General features: G+C 41.7%; 1 protein-coding gene across 1 annotated transcript in view; it reads left to right on the forward strand.

The window, feature by feature from the left end:
- c3h8orf34 (chromosome 3 C8orf34 homolog) overlaps positions 1-12,727 on the forward strand; it is a 96,509-nt gene extending 83,782 nt beyond the window's left edge. Inside the window, exons 15-16 of the mRNA XM_030767547.1 lie at positions 6,763-6,839; positions 12,656-12,727. Of these exons, the coding sequence (XP_030623407.1) occupies positions 6,763-6,839; positions 12,656-12,727 (149 nt within the window). The remainder of the gene's footprint in view (positions 1-6,762; positions 6,840-12,655) is intronic.
- Positions 12,728-21,223: the final 8,496 nt, after the last annotated feature.

Raw genomic sequence — 21,223 nt, forward strand, 5'->3', positions numbered from 1 at the left:
CATAACTGGAGAGCAAACCAGATTACATGTGTGATATTGCTGGAATTAAAGGCTTAAAGGTTTATTTATGAAAAAACACACTGACAAACTTCATCACAAAAAAAAAAATTCTGATATGTATTTTAGTTCCAGCTACATGTGTGATGTAAAGTTCAAACATTTGTAGCCTCTATCAGAACAATTTCACATGACCAGTTAATACCAGTTAGACCATGAGTCGATTTTGGCCAATTCATTTTGTCAGAATAATAAATTGAAAAAGAAACATCAGCTGTCCAACTTAATGCTATGATAAAACATGGACATCACAATATGGTTATTTTTCAACTATGATGAAGCTTCAAATGAATCCCATGCATAAGTGTCATTTTGTCATCATTCAAATCAAGGTTCTGCACACAGCCATCAATATGATGGTATGTAAAGTCGAGAAAATAACTGCTCTGTCTGAAGCTTACAGGCCTCTGAGATTCATGGCCCCAGATGGTTCTTTCATCTGCAAGGCTGTTTTAGGTCAAAGCTGACACAGCCAGGTAATCTGAGTCTGCCAATGAGTGGTTAAAAAAAAAAAAAAAAAGGCATTTTTTTGGATTTGTGTCGAATAAATGATTTTACTGTTACTCTTTTCTGGATTGAATGCGGTGAAAACAAGCTGAATTCAGTGTTCGATAACAATATTTAACACACGAAAACTTCAGCAACAGCTGTACAATTATTTTAATATTATGTCATTTCTCTCTCTCAAATTTCATTGACAAGAGCTGCTCGCTGTGTTGTAACAGATTTTAGATTGCATTAAATTTCATACAGTATAGTTGGGGTGTGATGTGACTCTTCAGAGCAAACCCTGACCACACCTTAAGTCATACTGCCAAAGGAAGAAGTTACAGAATAACCGTGCATTCTGATCGTTCCCCAGATAAGAAGCCACTATAAGGTTTTGGATTCCACTCTCCTGCCCCCGTAAGCACATTTCATGGCAGATTTAATAAGCCAGCGAATTTGCTGCAGAGGAAGTGTCATTCTCCTCCTAGCTTCTCAAGCCTGCATGTGCGAGGATTCCAGTAATTTCCAAGCTCCTGTATCAGTTCAGCTTGGTCCTGCCGGAATGTGTTATTGTAACTGGTTTCAGCTGGAAGCCTTTTGCAGTCCTACCAAAGGGTGTGAATGCATTTCTGACCCACAATTGGACATTCCAGCTTTAAGGCTTTTGAAATTAGCTCGACCTGAAATAAGGGGGTTCCGAATCTCTCTTGTACCCTTTGATCTTCTATTTTCTACAGCTGAAATGTTGAACTATGGCCTCCTATTCTCCTCCTTCTGATCCTCTCTTTCTATGTGTTTTTGAAAATGTCATGTCGCGCATATTTTTAACAGCCCTGGAACACTTGGCTGACATAATGGGCATTTTAGGCTTCACAGTGTTTACCATAATTTCTCTGCAAATATTTTTCTTCCTTAGTGGACTGATTTTGTTCAGCTAGAAAATGTGTAGAAATGACAATATCTGGAATTGACATACATATTACATGATGAATTGCCCAAGTGGACATTGGGGATAATTGCTGTTTTGCCTCTATTTTCACACTCTAAGTGCTTTCATATGATGAACATATGAAAACATTCTTTATGCTTCCTCAGTAGTTTTAAAAATAAAATTTCAACCTGAAATAAACTGTAATTAAGTGTTTTCTTATACACTGTTCAATTTTTTTTTATTAGTTGTGTCATTTTTTTTTTTCCTTTTTATATTGTATAACTTTGATTTGTAGAAAGAAGTATTTTATTACCTAAGATATGATTTTCATAGCATTGCGAATAGAATAGCGGAGACATTGATGCTTGTGAGCATATTCTTCCCTCCCTTCATATTTTTCCCATATTTTCCCCCAACTTTTCAGTAGATTTAATGGAGCCAATTTTCACACAGGTATGAAAGAGTCTTTTTACCCTGGGTCCAAAAATAAAAGCGATGACAATATAGGACCAGTCTCGCTACAGAAAATGAGCCTTTGAAGTTATTTTTCTAGCTGACAGATCAGAGCATTTGCTCTAAAATCAAAAGAGAGCCCCTTTGATGCCCTGGGTAATTGTAATTTCATCATGAAATTGCGACATTTTGGCGGGTCCTTTATGACTTCATGGAGCATTTCCTACTACCTTTTGTGACACACAGTTTCTTTACGTAAACCATCTTCACATCAAAAATTTATCATGCACCATGTAATGTGCAAGTATGGATGGAAAAGTTTTGTTTTCCACACAAAGTATAAAACAAAGTGAGCATTTTTTTTTTTTCATTCTGCTGGTGACAGCAGCTGCTCTGGAAGATGTTCACGTTTTAACCCTGGTATAAAGTATCTGTATTCGTTTCAGTATAACGTAAGTACTAATACAGAAGGTTTAGATTCTAGTAGGAAAAAGTAAGTTAATTAGTGATTTGGCCAGCTACAGAATGTGGTACTCATGGTTTTCATTAGTTGGGTTAATAAACGGTTAAAAAAGAATATTCTTCAGTCCTACAGTGTAGATTCCATGTCTGGGAAGGCCTTTGAGGTTCCCAAAGCCGAAAATACAGAGTGCTTTCATTTGTTCCTTCGAAAACAGAGCTCACTGAAGGATGAGATACGGTCAATTTAGCTAAGCGAGCCATGATCCCTCTGTAGGCAACGATGCTCTTCTTTTTGGTGTCATTCCCTGACTCGTCCTCCTACATCTTCCTCATTTCTCCATTAAGGTATGAAGAGGTTTTCCATAACAGTTTTATTTTCCAATACCTCAAAGTTCAAAACATATGCTGGTTTACAGCAAATTGCTGAAAACCATTACACCACAATGAATACCTCCTGAGATCTGGTTCTCATTGTAAACAGGGCCCTGGGTTTGGCCAAGCTTGTAAGAAGCACAGGGATACAAACAAACAATCAATAGCACATTTGGTCTCCCTATGGGAATGCTATGGCCAACCTCATTGTTGATGAGCAAGAGGAATTGCCTGACAATCAAAAACCCATTGGCACAAATTGGGTCATTTAAAGTCATACTGTGTCATTGCTGGGTGCTGTATTTTGGAGGAATTGTGTTTAATGCCTAACAATGTTCATTTTTATGTGCTGCGTTTTATAAAGGCATCCTGTGCTCTGCGTGCGGGCTAGATCGACTGGAAACTAAAATGCACTGTCTATATCATTTTAAATTAATTCTTAGTTTTGTTTTCACTAAATTCCTTAGTTTTTTGAATCTGAGAACAAACTCTGATGTTTTTTTAATGAATCAGTACAGATTGCTATCTCGCCACTTTAAGGAATGAAAAAATTTGTACCCAGAGAAGGGTGAATGTCTTTGTACCTCCATATCATTCCACACTGCAGTAAGACAGCTGATGACAGTGCCATTGTGTGAACAGGGCCTTACTTAGGGTGTAGGAGAGAGAGCTGTGCTATCTGTTAACAGCAAACACAACAGAGTGCTTGGGGAGGGGAAATCCCGCGTGAACAGTTGAGAAAGGTGGTGTCTATCGCCCAGACATCATGCATCATCAAAATGACACCCAACACGTCTTGCCAAAAAAAAAAAAAAAAAATGGACCTCGCTGTCTCGGAAGTGAAGGTGAACGCTGAAAAGGGAGTGGCCGGTTTCTTGTTTGACACGTGTAAACATTTCCAACTCGTTATTTTCTCAACGCCAATACATCAGTTCTTATATCCTGTAGAGGCTGAGACGAACTGTGTTAAACGCATGGCTTATCTTATCCTGTTGGAGCTCTTTGAGTGTTAGCGCCTATTTAGGAACTCCCTGTAGAAGCTCAGAGCAAACATTCCAGGGAAATGTTAGCCCTTTAGTCCATAGAAGGTTACTCCTTGCCCTCAGCTATCACAAGTCAACCTTGTCTTATTTCTTAGCGCTGTTTGCTTATCTTAAATCATGAGTTGGACCCCTCCCTAAAAGTGTGAACACACAAGGTTTTAATGTCCGTTAAAATAGTTGTTTTACTCACTATTTATTGAATGTGGAGGTAGAATAAATAGAAATGACACAAAGACAATGTAATGAGAGCAGGGCATCTCAATGAGAGCTACAATGTTGAAAAGATGGTATATGGTAATGGGTCAATGCCGTGCAAACTGCTGTACTATAGTAATGTATGATCGGCAAGGCTGGTGGATAGTCTTGAGGACAATTTGATTTATTGGGAGAACCCCAAGGAGACGCGAGCTCTCCTAACTTGAGCCTCCAGTGCTGTAAGACCTCTGCCCTCCTAGACTGAGAACCCAGTGAAAGATTGATGTGAGAATCAGCCCCAGACCAGACTAGCTTTACTTGAGACCATCGTATGCCTCTGGGCATTCCTCATACATTGCCTGATATATATTGACCACTTCTCAGCATTTCACCCTGGGTGTAAGCATGGTTCAGTTGTGAGTATGCTATGTTTTAAACTGCTTATTTGATGTTAGTGTTTATGATACTGTTTGTTAAAGTGTTTGTTTGTGTCAAGCAACAGCACATCTGTATACCAACTGAGAGGAGTTGGAAGTGATTTGTGCTCTGGCTTAACATAAAAAAAAAAAAAAAACTAGTGCATTAAATGGTGGTTATGTTAGACAGATCTACTCTTAACAGTTCATAAAATATTGTCCAAGTTTTTTTTTCTTTCTCCCCCTGTTAAAGAACAAGACACCTGCCTTGTAACTTGTATCCCTGGAGTTATTTTCTCACAAAGTTGGGACTCCATCAGCCCCAGATCTGATAACCCTCCCAGAGACAAAGAGTGGCCAGAACAAACTTGCAAATTATGATCGGTATGTGTTGATTTCTTTGTGGACCATAGCACAGTACCGATGAAGTCCAAGAATTTTCTGGAGTTGTATATCACGTTCGGAGATAATTTATTTTGTCTGCTCATGATTGCAAACTTACTGACCTCACCTAAGTAAGTCAATGTTTGTCTTAACAGTTACTTCATATTAATGTCCAGAATAAAAATATAGAACTTGTAAAGATGTTTTTCTTTGAGGCTTTCAACAAGAATAGCACTTAAGTGTTGTACTGTTAATTCAAGTGTCTTATTAAAGTCCCTGTGGTTCTGCATATCCAGTCCTTTTCTGAGGTTAAACACGTTTGCAGATGTTTTTAACTGCTGTCATGGTGGTTCAGAGCTACTGCTGTCTACCAAAATAAAAGCTTGGGGGGTAAGAGTGGACATGTATGTGTCTGTGTGTGCGTATGTGTGTGTGGGATGGGGAGGGGGAGGGGGGGGGGGTCAGTTCTTGGTTTGTTGAAAAGCCTTTTTGTCCTTCATTTGTCTTGGCATTTGCAGTGTGGAGATTCTCCCTAGACATTTGCCCCTGGCTTTACTCAACATTCACCATGAATGATTCCTGGAGAACAGAAGCAAAAAATGTGTTTTTTATTGTAAGCCTTCCCTCACAAGTTTTGTTGTTCTTGATCAACTTAAAAAAAGAGAGAGCTTCTCAGCCAAAACAGATTTGCAGTCCTGTTTCTATGAGCCACTAAAGTACTATTAATTCTTGTTAACGTTAGGTCCAAGTTGGGTAAGCAGAGTAAAACGCTGCCCATGGACCAGTGCGTGTTATTTTGCTTTCCCAGTGACAGACAATGAGATTCACTCTCCAACAGTCTACCCTCCACCATGTGTGTAATTATGGTCTGTTAGGATCCTGGCTTAGCCCTGTTTGAACTGGGTGTAGAAAAGCTCATACATTTTAATATCTCTTGTGGCGTCAAGCAAGAGAGAGCAAATATAAAAAAAACAAAGAAAGCCATTTAGGTTGAAGAGTCAACTCCACAGATTGTTGTGCAAAAGGAGGAACTAGCTCCTTTTGGTTTTCTGAATGAGAGGCGATCCCTGTGCATTAGTATCGGTCTGTATGGTCGAGTTTCTGAGTTCAAAAGTTGGCTTTCGTTCCTCTCACAATAGCAGTATTGAATGGCGGTCTATGCGGGGATGACAGTAGCGTATGGGGGATGCTCCAGTTCCTGTATTTTGAGTCCATCTGTTCTCTGTGAAGTAGGGTTAAGCTTATTTCAAACCCCTGTCGCTGCACAAACCAAACATTGTGACCTCTTATGGTCCCTCTGTGCTCTAAAAAAGGAAATGAGTGAATGGTTTCCTTATCACCTAAAATATGGACCATGAATAATTTCTAAACAAACCTTTCATGGTCTCTCCTGGTCAAAATTTTGCAGGTTCTTAACCAGAGCTGAGCTGAGAAGATACAGCTTCAAGGGTTCAGTCAGACTCAATTTAGACTGAAGTGGGAACTTCAGCTGTGGGCTCTGCAGGGTGAGATTGAATGTACTTTGCTAATCTCTGGGCCTCTCTGCCTCCTTAAAGCAAGGTTAAAGGTCATTGGCACTCCCCACAGATCAGGCTATGTGTGATGTCAATGAGGTCAGTGTGTCATGAAGAGTAACATGATTCTTTAGTGGACATTTGAAGGGGAAAAAAGGAAAAAAAAAAAAATCTACTCAAGGCAACTGCGTGGAGACACATGTAAAACACCTTGTCCCAGATTTGCACTGTGGCAAAAGCACAAACAGTACATTTCTATTTCTATCCCTATTACTGATAATTCTGTGGTTTTCCAGATGTCCCCATATTAAATGATCCAAAAACAGTTGACTACATCAGCTTGGCATGAAGTTATTGTTATGTGTTTGACGTGTGCAGTCATTTCCTCCAATTCAGACAAAAGGCCTGCAAGTGATTTCTATTTTTCCGATATTTGTGTGGCCCAGTCTATCAAAGGGAGCTCAAAGTGTGCCCCCGCTCAAGCGTTCCTCAACCTGGCATAAGACACCTGCATGTACTCAAGGTGAGTAAATCTTCATTTTGTCAAAATTGCCCCATGCCTGTGGATTAACCACAATTAGCTTTTATAAATAGCAGTCTGTGCCAGTTGGTCTTTGGTCTGGCACATGGTAGTCCAGATGAGCTTATTGTTTTTTGAAGTCTGCCTTAGGAAAGATGCTAATACGGTATCAGTTTCTTCAGGAGACTGTGCCGTAGAACTTTAATGGAAGAAATGGGAGACCGATGTTGAACTTGCCCTGCTGTTGGTGCCATAAGGATTTGGCTGAAGTGGAGACATGGGACCAGCTGGCCTCACTTTTAATGCTTCTGATGTGAACATATTGAGCTCTCTGAAGGAATACACTCTCAGAGCACTGGCTCTATTGGAGAACCCAGTAAAAAAAAAAAAAAAAAACTGGGTGGTCGTAGATCTACTTTTAAAGACCATTTCTTCAGATCTTCTTTTCTGATTCCACGTCCTTTGGTCAGAAATAACTGGCCAGTGCATATACTTCCAATGTGAAGTTATTCCCGTTTCCATGAGCACTAATGATCCAATGGATTTGGATCGATTTAACTGGACAGGCTTTACACCAGCTGTTTCCACTGAGCATGGCACGATAGAAAGGGATTACACTGGCACTGAAAAACATTCAAAGAAAATAGTGCATATTGGGCTTTTATATACACCAGAAATTCCAAAGAGCCCACTTCTCATCCCAGACTTTGCCATGTCTTCCAGTGCACTTTGCTGAGGCAAGATGGCTTTTACATTCAGTGTGTTTTTAGAAAAAAGAAGTTTCTGTTCGTCAGGCCCATTCTCTGCAACAGCACACTGAGGATTATGGATCGTGGTACAAGCTAAATTTATTCTTTCAAAGCACAAGAGATGCTCCTGGTCTCTTAAAACTCCTCCTTGAAGTCCTCTTATAGCTTTATTTATCCAACTGCCAAATGGTAACAACGAGGAGTAACCACAGTATTGTTTTTCAACCTGCAGCTTTTAAACTCCCATTTGGCATATGGTTTCAGGTCTGTATCTCCAAAACGATGAGCATTATTTTTCTTGTAAACTGAGACAATATCTTTCTGGTTGTAGTTAGCGAGCTCACAAAGAGAATTCAGACGTAGGTTGTTGTGTCCCATGAGTATTAGTCTCAAACAGTTTATCTAGATCACCTGGTGCTTAAGTAAACTGTTTGCAACAAGATAAACTGATTGAGGTTTCACAGTAGTTTGGATAGTGTGATTTAGAAGTACCTTTGGAAAGTGCTGTATATTGTGTATTGCCAGTTTGAATTGTGAACCAAATAAAAAGGTGATAGCGTTAACTCACTACTCTCCATCCCCTTTTGACCAGTTCTTTAGATGTACTGGACAAAAGCATGGAGCTTAGAAAGACAGCGTGCCAGGAATGCCTTGTAGGGCTAAAAATGCCAGCATTATCTTACAGTGGTACATCAGGTGCTAAAGCAGCCATTTCAGATGATGTATCAGTCAGTTAAAGGCAGTTAATGGGCTTGTCTAAAAAGTAACAGTCGGGCCTTTCTATGGCTTCACTTTTACTCGGCTTGACAGAATGGCACAGAAGCCTACAACAGAAACAGAAACCTGTGCTCAAAAGAGAGGAGAAAAAGCGGTAAGGCTCTATTTTACAGTCCACTAATTACCAGGTATTAACTAGGAAATGAGATGGGAATAAAATACAGTTATTAGGATAGGAAGTACTAAATTTCTTGGTAAGTTCATAGAAACCTACTAGGAAACTACATGGCAACAACCCTAACCCTAACTCTAACCCAAGTCAACCCTAACCATCTAGTTTCCCAGTCGGTTTCCATGTAGTTCCTAGATAATAACTGAGTACTTACTATACATTTCTAATGGTTACTTTCCAAATAACTACATTTTGTTGCCATCTAGTTTCCTTGTAGGTTTCTATGTGCTTACCAGGAAATTATTTAGTACTTCCTATCCAGTTTTGGTTTTTTTTTTTTTGGCACTTTCCTGTGTTGTAGTACCATCTCATTTCCTAGTTAATACCTGGTAATTAGCAGACTGTAAAATAAAGCATTAGCTAAAAAGCTTTGTTTTCTTATAGGAAAGAGAACGACCTATGAAAAGTCCATCAGGTTGCTGCAGGACTTTATAACAAAAAAGATGATGCCTTTTCTCCATTTCAGCAGTGCACTCTTCTTCAGCCATTCAGAGACTCCATACATCAGGATGGAAGATTGACTCATTTCTAGGCTATGTTCTGAATTCCTGAGTTTGTTTTTCCTCCGTGTTCACTGTTGTCCTTAAACGTTACGACACATGGACTGAAAGTGTTTTTTTTTTTTCATCCATACGCGTAGAAGAGTGACATGATATGCTAGGCATCAGAGAGATGTCTCTCCGCTCTGTGTCTCAACACGCAGAATCTGCCTCCACCATCACCTGAAGGATATCAGCCTGAAAGAAAGTATTCCTGCTGACTGATGAGAGAGAAAAGATGTAGTGGTGGGTGAGAGAGAGGAAGTGAAAGCTGATAATCTGTCTATCTCTGTACTGCACAAAAAAGTCAGGAGTCAGGGATCAACATGTCTTGTGAAAAGGTGGGCAGCTTAAACGCAGATAATGCGTTCTTCTATAATCTACACTGATTCTCTGGGAAAGGTAACCTGCACAAGTTTTCAAATTCTCTTTTCGGCCCGAGTCATTCCTGGAACAGCTCCTGCTCATTAGCGCAGTGAAAACGGGCTTCAGTCTCTGTCTGTTAAGAAGAGCCAGAATTTTTTGGTACAGTGCAGTGGACAGAGCAAGGACAATCTTCTCTTCATCAGTATGCAGGCATAGCCTGAGAGAGAAGTTTGGCTGTATGACAGGGTAATGCCACAAAAGAAGCTCCTTTAGCTCCCTGCCATCCACGAGGGTTACAAAGTGGAACGAAGGGGCCCGATAATGTTTGCTAAGATCTAATGCTTCTCTGTAAAGTGATGTTTGCGTTTTATTCAATACCCCTAGCCGAAAAGTACATAGAGGGCTTTTCCTTCTCCTCCTTCACTATCCTTTCCTTTCTTTTCTTTCTTTTTAACCCTGCCAGTTGTATTCTGCCATTTGCTCAAAGAGTGTATGCCAGAGGAAATGATGTGCTCTAATTGGATTATTAGTGGTTCTGTTCCAGTGGGCTCTCACACCACTAGTGTGCGGGTGAGCATGCCCCGGGGGCTTTTTCCCTCACAAGGGATCAGTCGAGGTTTTCCTCAGATGGCTCATCAGTTTGACGGAGCAGCCCTCTTGTTTATGAAACAGCTTTGTGTGTCAGGTGGTGGCGTGAGAGAATTGTTCCATTACCCGTGTTCATTATTTATAGAACTCAATAGAGAGGCCTGTGAATAAACTCAACTACGAAGGTATAAAATATCATAATATTTTAGAATTTTTGTTTGTTTGGAGGTGGCGGGGCATTCCCTTGCTTCCATTTTTTTGAAGCATATCTGATACTACTGTATTGCTTGGCATGGAAGGCGGAGAATGTATCGCCATAACTTGTTTAATTGATTGGGACATTTCGCTCGTAACAGTATAAAAAGATCACATGCATGTGTGACAATTGGCATCTTGATGAAGCTTACCTGATCAATGTGAAACACTCAAACTCACAGTTGTGGATATTTATGATGTAGCAACAGGGAATACCACTCTGACAGTGTGTGTGTGTGTGTGTGTTTCTGTGTGTGTGTGGGGAGGGAGGGAGGGAGGGAGGGAGGGAGGGCAGGAGGGGGTTGAATTCCTTGGCCCCACCCCCGACCCCTACCACACTGGATTTCTATGGTTATCAGGGGTGTTCATATCCTCTTCTGTCATTGTTTACTACCCTTTGTTTATATGGAGCCCCAATTAGCACAGAGGCGAGAGTAGTGCAGCTCCAATACTTTTACAGGATGCTCTTGGTTTACTGTTCACACAAACACACAAAGGCAGCCAGGGAATTGCTTGGCTTCATTTTACTGTTTGAGCATAGAATTGAATGGATGACATGAAATTGTGAATGATGATGAAGCAAAATAGAAAAACAAAAAACAAAAGCAAAAAAAAAAAAACTGGGCATTCCAGTATCTTCTACAAGCATTTCTGAGACAGAAAGAGGTTATACCTGTCTCGAATCAGGACAAGGCTATCATTCGCCAAGTGCTGCTGGACAATGTTTGATAAAGGCTCAATAGTCCCAAACACAGAGGTATTATTGGAATTTGCACCTGTTGGATGGTTATGTTGTGCGATCTCTAACAGTCTCCACAAAGATGACCAGCACTGGCCAATGCGGCACCATTTGCATTCCTTAATAAACATGGTCATGGAAAATCTTAAACAAGACTCCCCACAGCATTGAGTCATCATGATCACCAGTAACACAAAAGCTCTTATTCCATAATAAACTCTCTTCATATTTGCTCTCCTTGCGCTATGGATTTGGGATATGAAAATAAACTGGACTGATGTGTTTGCTGCTTCTAGCCAGAAGGGATTTGGTTGTCATTATATGAAATCTCTTTGTGTTTCTCCGTGTGCCAGTACTGATGATCTAGGAGAGGAGGTTTTTTATTTGGGTTGGGGGGGGGGGGGGTTGCGGATCTCGGTGCTCTGGAGCAGTTCTTGAAGTTCTCTCCATGCTTTGGTGAAAGCAGATATGTTTGTCGATATTGGAGTCTTGACCTGTACGCTATCAACCTTTAGTCTTTCCAACATGCCAAACACACACACACACACACAGACCCAGGCTTCGTGTGATAAGAGCCCTTAAAAAAGGCCGTTCTCAGGATGGCAGCTGTGACCATTCAGGCCAGTCTCTCCGTGAGTGGCTGGAGAGTATATGTAGCCCATTGAGGCTCAACCATAATGTCCCCTTTCAACTGCTCGCTTCATAAACAGCCAGGTGTTAGAGCTCTGAGAGGGGCTGGAGGGAGGTTGGGGTGGGCTGTTTGGCTCTCCACAGCTATTTTCATACAATTGGCTCCCCGTGTTCACCAGAAGGGTACAGTCATAAACGTTAAAAATAACCTGAGGGGCGATAAAGCCCAAGTGCTTGTGCAGTTGTTGTTTAGTGGTGCGCTTGCATGGTAATTATTTCCTCAGACTGAGAGCAGAAGCAAGCAGCCAGATTAAAAGCGCTTCCCACCCGCGTGCGAATCACAAATCAGAAAACTCGTGCTGCTTCCTCTGCCTGGAAACCCAAAATTACCTCTTTAAAAAGCCACAGCCAGTGAAACTTTTTCTCCTATGTCCTACGCTTGAATACAACTTTGAACTTAATTTAGCAGCTTGCCTTGGATTTGTGCACTGTGAGCGACAGTAATTGTTCCTCATTTCAAGAAGATCTGTTCTTTCTCATTTGGATGTTCTGGTGAATCACAGTAATTATATTAATATTAATTCAAAAATTAATCTGAAAATCTTACTGATGGTTATTATTCAGCGATTATGTGTTTTCCACTTAGATCAGATACCTGTGTGTACCTCGAACAATAAATGGTACAGCTGAAGTTATTATCAGGGTTAACATGTCCTTGGCAGGCCTGTGATGCACCTTATCACCGCTGAACGATACGTTCAAGTTAACCTACCTCTTCACTTCCTCCTCTTATTGTATCCTTCCACACATCACAGGTGCCGAGGGGGGACTATCAAGTGGACTATCTAACCCACAGAAATCCAAATTTTCCCTCTGAATGGGCCACTGGTGGCATGCTTTCAGGGATTATATTCAACCAGGCCTTGAGGATGTCAGAGCATAGATAGGGCCTCCTTAGACACAGATTTTGAGTTTCTCTCTTGTTCCCACTTTTCACCTCTCAGACTGAGAGGATTAAAACAGACTTCCGGATACTGAGTATTAGTCGTCGAGGAGGAGAACCCGAGGCCTCTTGAGCCCCTGAAGAGTTAATACTGTGAGTTCTCTGTGATCGTGAAATTTTATCTGATTTTAGGTCAAGATGTTTGAAAATGAAGAGGTCACTCTTGTGGCATAAACAAACTTGGATCGCCAAGCAACCAAAGAGGCACTAAAGTTTACAAAAGGAAGATCGTCTTTCTTCTCTGCGTCTTGTTAAGATGTATATGCAGCTCAAACAGTTTGTTGGAGTTGGAGGGCTAGCAAGCTCTAGTCATGTCTAACTGTCTAGTTTCATGGATTGATTGCTTCAGCAATTTTTTTTTTTTCTGCTTTATTCATTGTCAGGCATTTTATAAAAGAAACATGCTACTAAGACAACACAAATATGAATCATTTATTTTGCTTTAACCTTGACATTTAAAACATCCCAAATTTAGGTCACTTGTGGATTTGGCAGAAATAGAGCTTACTGCTTCCTACAGTTTGTTCATCCTCCACTGCAGGGAGTTTGGGGGTTCCAGAAACATCTTCCTCTCTTACTGTGGGCAGAAAATACGACTTGCATTGCTGTAGATCCTCATCAGTGTGTGTGTGTGTGTGTGTGTGTGTGTGTGTGTGTGCGCAGGAGTAGGAGGTGGCGTCTCCTTCCCTCTACAGACCCCAGTGAAAGGATCCAAACACAAAAGGTTTGAGGAGACAGGACAGGAGAGTACTTGCCCTGTTGTCAGTATCCTCCATTTAAAAGCTGTAGCATACACAGACCACCACGTTAAGCCTGACCGCCGCCATTGTGCGGGACAGTGCGTTCTTCAGGATACCGGAGTGCAGTAACACTACACCAGCTACTGAAAGTTCAAGTGACCCATCTCTCTGGGCTCACAGTATCTTTTGCTTCCCCCGAAACAAGCGCTGATTCACATAATGACAGCCCCAGATGAGTCTCTTGCCAATGCCCTTATTTTGACAAGATGTGCTACGTGATGCATTGCTCTCTCAGAGACAGAGATAATGGCAGGAGAAGATATACTGTCTGTAGGTTTTTTTTTTCTTTCTCTCTCTCTCTTTTTTTTTTCTTTACTACATTTGTTCAGTGTGGGTCACAATTGTGTCGCTGTACAACTAGAGGTCAAAGGTCAGCGGTAAGGCGAGGGTTGATGGAAGAGGAGGAAAGTCGTTACAATGACGGGGGGGGAAATGCGGCCCACCAACTCCGAATCCATTAACGCCATGTTAGCTTGACAACTTTCAAATGTATGACAGCACACACAGGGCCATAAGGCTGGCAGCGGAAGTGTGCATCTTAACTTTTTCTTTTTTTTTTCTTTTCTCCGTCTTCCCAAAGGTATGAATCATCTTGAGTATTTTTTTAAACTTTCAGTTTTCTCTCTCAGGGTCTGCGTTTTAACTGAGCTGAGCCAAAGAATGAGTTGTGACTTTGAACTTGTCGCTTTCCATTAGACTTGGGGTCTCCTTCTGTGGGTGAACTTTGCTCCAATCTCATTTGGAACTAGCTCACTGAGTGGTCCATGTTTATTTGTAGTGTGTAATGTTACATTTTTATTTATTTTGTATGTGACCAAAATAGCATTTGTGATTATTGTAGTTTATTTCTGCTGCTTCATGATCAATGTATGGCGACACACACAAAAAAAAATGAAATTAATAACGGCAAAAAAAGAAATTCTTATTATTTTATAAGAGAAAAATCAAATAGAATCTTCAACAGTACTTGTTTTGTAATATTCAGGATTTTGATCAAACATTGTTGAGCATTACTAAATATATCTGTCTTCACATTAAATCATTAGAATTGTTAAGTATTTGACCCAGTTCATACATTAGTCACACTTCATTTCTTGAGCCTAAAGATACAGTAGGAGTTCTCCTACACCAGAGGAATTTGCTCTCTCTCTGCCCACCGTAGACTGCCTGGACAATGCTGTATTTTTACACACAGAGCAGTAACAGTCCTCTCTGACAGCCCTTCTGCACATGAGCATTCTCTCTCTCTCTCTCTCGGTCACAGCTGCTCTCCATTTGCTGCGAGCGCAGAATTAGCATCGCTTTATTCTAGCGTGTGGGGCTTCCACTAGCTAATAATTTTTGCATGCTGTCATGCAAGGTTCTGTCACGCCGACTGTTGTGGGGTCTTCAGATGTACATTGGCAACAGCGATGGTGTTTGGAGAGGGGTGTCGGGATTCCCGCACTCTTCTGAGACTGGATGAACAAACAGGTCCCAGGACGGTCTTGCCGGTCCGTCAGGGCCCCTTGCAGCTACGTCACTGTCACCACCCGACTGGGGAATGCCTTTGATCTCCGCACCTGAGACCAGAGCAAGTTATCAGGCTCAATCAGAGTCTGTCTGCAGGCAAACCTTACCTCACTCTCCTCCATAGCACAGTCTACAGCCCTGTCCTACACTCACCCATCCTGTTTTCACCTATTTCTTCTTCCTCCTGTTCCCTCAGACTCTACAACAAAATACTTGCTCAATATCATTGCATAATCCATGCGTAAAAGTAACGTCAGAAACACTTCTTTAAGCATATTGTCTTTAGATCATTAGACCCCAGTAAATTTACTTTGGGGTGAAAAAAATAAATCTAAGCACAACAAAGAACGATTAAAGACGTAATAATGAAGGTATCGCATGGACGAATTTGATCTATCCGCTGTCTGTAGTACATTTCCAGAGTAGTCCGTGGAGAATTTGTTTCAGCTCTCCGGGTTTTCTGACTGAGTTAAATGGAAGGCCCATATAGGAATGGAGATGACAGTCTTGATAAAGCAGTAGAGACTGCTGCAGTGGCAGATGGAGAGGAAATGACTTCTGTATTCTGTTTCAACATCTATGGGCAATGGGGGCCACAGAAAAGAATACATTGTTTGATGTGTTGATCAAAATGTAGCCTACGTTCCCCTATTGATTGCTTTTGGCAGATAGCGAAGATGACTGAACAAATACACGCGCTTTTGACAGTTGTTTCAGCTTAAACCCAGAATTGTTTTTATTTTGGCGTCTGGTGGCATTTATGAGCACTTTCATCCCCCAAAAAATTTAACAGAAAACTGTCTTCCAAACTATATCGTTTTCAACACATGCTAACAATTATGCAGTTACTAGCAATGTAAAACATGTAACATTTGGTAAAGGAATAAAAATGTTACATTTGGGGAAAATGGGACTTGACTTCTAGCATTTTAACTGACGCCGCGTAGAGATCATTTCTCACGTTACTTTCACACAATAACGCTTCCACTTTTGGAAGTCATTGCTTTCAGTGAAGTGTAACTTCCTCCATTGTTCTGTAAGATTGAAAATGCGGTTTGCCGTCATTTTGATAGCTGATAAACAGACCTGTTTTGGTTTAATTATATCATGAAATTACTTCTCATTGACCCCAGATAATTACATCCCCTCCCAACAGTTGCTGGTAGATTACAGACAGTGAATAGCACAGCGTTTCCCTTGTCATAGATAATTGAATTAATGGTTGTGATAACACTCAAGCCTTTGATGTTAAAACTCAAACAACCCCCTTTTCACATGACTGAGACGGACAAAGACATTTGTTCTTGAATGCCCTGCATTTATCACTATGCAGAGCGCTTTTAAATGTTTCCATTTGTTAAAATTTAATACATGTCATAACATTCGCTCTAATATTTGCTAGCGTACTCTTCATAGCTGGAAAGTGACTTAACAAAGCTGTCGCTGCCACAGCACATTGTGACTGACATCATCACAGCTTTTCACACTATAATAGTCTTGACTTTTTCGTAATTATCTGAAGGTAAATTCATCATCTATATTTAGTAGAAGGGACTAATAACTGTGATTACGATGCTGTTACTTACGTGTGTGTTCATACTTGTTTTGCGCGTGTGCGTGCGTGTGTGTGTGTGAGAGTGAAAATCAGCACACAGCATATAATGTGAGAAGGTGCTGTCCCCCAGAAAGCACAGTACGTCCAGCTGTCACACGCTCAGGGGTGTGGGGATAATATACACTAAGACCTTTCCACACACACCCCCCCCTCCCCCCTCTATCCCTCAGATTCAGCTGTGCCTAGCTGGCATGAACTTTAAAAGCCACTGTGCCAACCTCAAGGGCACAGCTCCTGGGAACGTCCAGGGGGGGGTCAACTAGGCATTAGTGCGTGTTGCTGTCTTTGGCGCTCGCACACAAGTCTGACTGTTGCATTTTTAGATGGTTGTTGCCATACTGAGGTTCGGGGGTTAATAAAGGCATTATCCTCTGTGTGTTAGTACCTTGATGTGGGCAGAGCGTGTGACAGCTGATGCTTTGATCCAGTCAGCATTTGAGAAGGCAGCAGCGTCACACGTTTATGGCGGTGAGGACGGCGCATAGGACAAACTCGGTGAATGTCACTTAACTTTGTTAAGCTCCGGTGCCAAGCGCATGCCTAGTGACAGCCTCTCGATCTTATTGGAGCGTAATTAATGAGACAAATGAACCAAGTCACCCCCTACTCCTCAACTAAAATACACACTCACCCCACCCTCTGGACACTTTACACACAAGCTCCTCTCCGCACCTGCGTTTTGAAGAGAGCAGGCCTTTGTAGGGGTTAACTCTTGCAAGGATTGTCCTCTCTCTCTCTCTCTCTCTGTGTGTGTGTGTGTGTGTGTGTGTGTGTGTGCGCGCGCGCGCGCGTGTGTGTGTGTGTGTGTAAGAACTCTCAGTATGCACACCATAGCATCAGTAACCCCCTGCAGAGTCTTTAGCTTTGTTCGGCATGGGATGAGTCCGGTGTGTCCTCCCTCTACTTCAAATGCCCCCCCCCCCCCCCCCCCCCGGTCCCTCTTACTCTAGTGCTCACTCTCTTCTATCTCTCTCCTGCCTTCCCTCACCATATACTTAACACATAAGAAAACAGAAACAACTTCAAAGGAGTGTTACATAGAAATAACACCAAAGTCAATGTGGAAATGCATATCTAGAGTGAACAAAATAATCAGTTAACGGGCAAAGATTCAGTTTTACTCGGACTTAAAATCAATTTTTTTTTATTTACGAGGAAAGGGTGACTTTGATTTTCAAAACATTTTGGAACCATCAACAAGCCTGCGTACAATGCAAGGAATTGATGATGCCAGAGAGCCAGTGCAGTGTTAGTTCCTTGGTTTGCCAAAAAGAGGCTCTTGGAACTGCTTTAGCCATGAGAGTGGGGGGCTGGGACTTAGATTGGGGGTCTGAGGTACAGCCTGTGTGGAAGTGCAGCTGGGTGGGGGTATATGTGTGCGTGTTTGGAGGTGGAGGTGGGGGGGGGGGGGGTGCCCTTTGTGAATTCAGTCAATCTAATTTGAGCTCTTCCCCTGAAGCCCCTGTCCCCTTCCCCTTTTTCCAGACCTCGCATGAACCATTCCCAAGTTTCACGTATCCCAGATGAAAATGGCCTTTGTTTCATTTAATTCAATATCCTGGACATTAAACGGCGGTGAAAATCACCGTGAGCCCAGGTGAAAAGGTGGAAGTATCTCTTTTCAGCTGCTTTTGCTTCCGCTGAATGTCCGTGTTGGAAAACTGATCCTCGGTGGCATATTGGAAGGAGAGTGCAGGGGTAAAGGCATCTGGACTCCAACAGAAGTTCTCGTCTCATAGGCAACCAAGTAGATAAAATCTTTCTCTCTTTTTTCTGTTTTTGAACAAACAAACTCCGGTTAACCAACAGCATTCGTGTTTAAACTCCTCACTCTGATTGTCTCATTTGTTAAGACATGTTTTGCCATCTGGCGGTCTTTATCAGTGTTCCCACTTAGCGCTTCATCAAGTCAAAGTGACTTTTCCCCACTGAGAGCATTAACGCAGCGAGAAAAGATGACACACATTCACCTATTATCATTAACAGATGAAAGAGTGTAGAACAAGGACAGTATTTTGCTTGAGTAAACCTCTGAGAAGCTGACAACAGTCTTGTTTGCTTGGTTTTTTGACCAGTTGAGAAGATCTGGTTCTGAGTGGATTGATTGCCACCCAGAGTGAAACCTGTGCTGAAGAAAACAGGTGTGAAAGCTGCTCAGAGCTTGCAAATAGACCACTTAGCCCTCTTTGTTTTCATTACCCCACCACTGATGAACTTCCATTTATGTGGGTACAGAGAGAAAAATGCGTATTCAACTTTGAGTTTGTGTTTGAAAGCATTGTAGCTGCATAAACAAACTTCAAAAGCATGTTAGGTCTCCATCCCAACCCATTTTTTTTAGCTCTGTGTTTTGTCAAATAATCAAAGGACTAATTGATTTGCGTAATGTTGATGTTCCCTTTTATTGAAACAGTTGTTTATTTTGCTTTTCATTTTTTTAAAAATGAAAAATATTGTAAGCGCTTCGTGCCACAAAGCTTTCTGACGTCATATCCATTTTAAAACAAGTGCCGTGAATAATGACAATGGTTATGTTGCACAAAATCAAATTATCTTTGTATTGAATCAGAGTGCCTTAAAACTAGACTAGAAAACTTGGAATGTTATCTCACTCACTCACACTCACTCTCTCTCTCTCTCTCTCTCTCTCAATCTCTCAATCTCACTCTCTGTCTTTCTTTTTTTTCCCCCCTTTTTCTTACTTTAGGCGATAGATTGTGAAGGACAGGAATGCAGCAGAGACAGTGTGGGGATTTATCACAGGGAGGTGTGAGCAGTGCACATCTAACAGTTTAGTGCAAACTGCAGTCTGCTTCACAGATCATACTGCACTTTATTACTTTAATTCCACTGACCACTCACTCCGCTAAAGAGCAGGGCTTCACAGGGTCAGGGTTTAGAGACACTGAACAAACTATTTGTGTGCGTTTGTGTGTGTGTGTGCGCACAATAAAGAGAAGGACTTTAGGTTTCTGTGGGATGCATTCGAGTCGAGAGGTAACATAGCTGGTCAGGAGGTACAATCCCCTCCCTCTCTCTCTCTCTCTCTCTCTCTCTCTCCCCCTCTCTCTCTCTCTCTCTCCTTCTCTGTCTCTCTCTCTCCTTCTCTCTCTCTCTCTCTCTCTCTCTCTCTCTCTCTCTCTCTCTCTCTCTCTCTCTCTCTCTCACACTCACTCACTCACTCACTCACTCACTCACTCCCTCTGTTCTGCTCTCACACACACACATTCTCTCCTCTAACACACTCTCTCTCTCTTTCTCTCACACACACACACACACGCATGCACCCACACGCGCGCGCACACACACACACACACACACACACACTCACCCCCCTCCCCTTCTACCCCCCATCCACCCTCCCATTGCTCTCTCACTCTCTCTCTCTCTCTCTCTCTCTCTCTCTCTCTCTCTCTCTCTCTCTCTGAATCTCAGGTTGCTGTGCCTAGAGTTTTCAAACATCTCGTAGTATTTCCTTGTGTCCTTGTCCCTGCCTACTGCCCGAGAAGAGCCACCCAGCGCCCCTCTGATTGGACTGGGTAGTTTGTCTTGACACACCACCGTGCTGAGTGCTGGAGGACGTGTTTCAACAGATGGTTGGGGTTAGTGAGTGTCATCACATTGAAGAAAGGATTAGAGAAGGAAGGTTGTCTTCCAGGAGCTGTGTGGTCCCCTCAAATACTCAAGCTTTATGAGCAGAAGAGCGAGGAGACAGACAGAGAGAGTGAGAGAACCTCTCCTTCAAGCAGAAGACATCTGTACTCCAGCCTTTCAGGTACTTTTCTTTTTTTCTCTCTTTTTTCCTCCCTCACACGCTTTCTTTCTTTTTTTTTTTTTCTTTCCCTGAAGTGCATTTGGCTTTCTAGACAAGCTTTAGCTATCTCTATCAAGTCTAAGTATGCTGTCAGCTCCAGTTTTATCAATGGGAGTTTGTAGCTGTGCGGTACATGAGTTCAGATTACACCGGCAATTCCGTAGGCTCATGAAATTTTTCACTTGGATGATTCTCTCTCATTATCAAATTCTTCGATGAGAAACTAACACGTTCTATAACTGTTAGGCTTTCTCCCCCTCTGTTATATGGTTGATTAATTCACTGTTTTCTAATCTGTCACAGACCTGAATGAAATAACGACCTCAGTAAAAAACCATGCCGGCACAGTTGTGTAAACTGATACAACACGCTGTTTTGCACTTTCAGCAGTGGTCCCCTTGTTTCTGTTTTTTTTTTTCCCTTTCCTTTTTTTTTTTTTTTTCAAAATAGTTTTCAACGAAATCAGCCTCACTCGTTCACGTTCACTCATGACTTTTTTTTTAAATGACTTTAACTCACTACCTCAGAAGTGTAATTCATTCAGTTCTATTTATTTTTTTGTTTAACTCGGTGTTGATTCATTTAGGGGAAATTTCTTGCATTTGCAGTCCAAAGTGTGAACTTAAGAGCTAATGTATTTGCAAATCAGTGAAGTTAATGCAAGCATAAATCACCCGAAATGAGTCTGTCTGTACATTTGGCTGAGCCAGTGGCTCCCTAAATGAATGTACTGTTGAAGAGCGTCTTCCGGATAAACTGTCAAAACTGTAACGACGCGCTAAAGAAACTTCAGGCGTTTCATGCTCTGCTTCAGCTATTTAACTGCAG

The sequence above is a fragment of the Chanos chanos genome, chromosome 3 (genome assembly GCF_902362185.1).
Source record: "Chanos chanos chromosome 3, fChaCha1.1, whole genome shotgun sequence".
Classification (NCBI taxonomy): domain Eukaryota; kingdom Metazoa; phylum Chordata; class Actinopteri; order Gonorynchiformes; family Chanidae; genus Chanos; species Chanos chanos.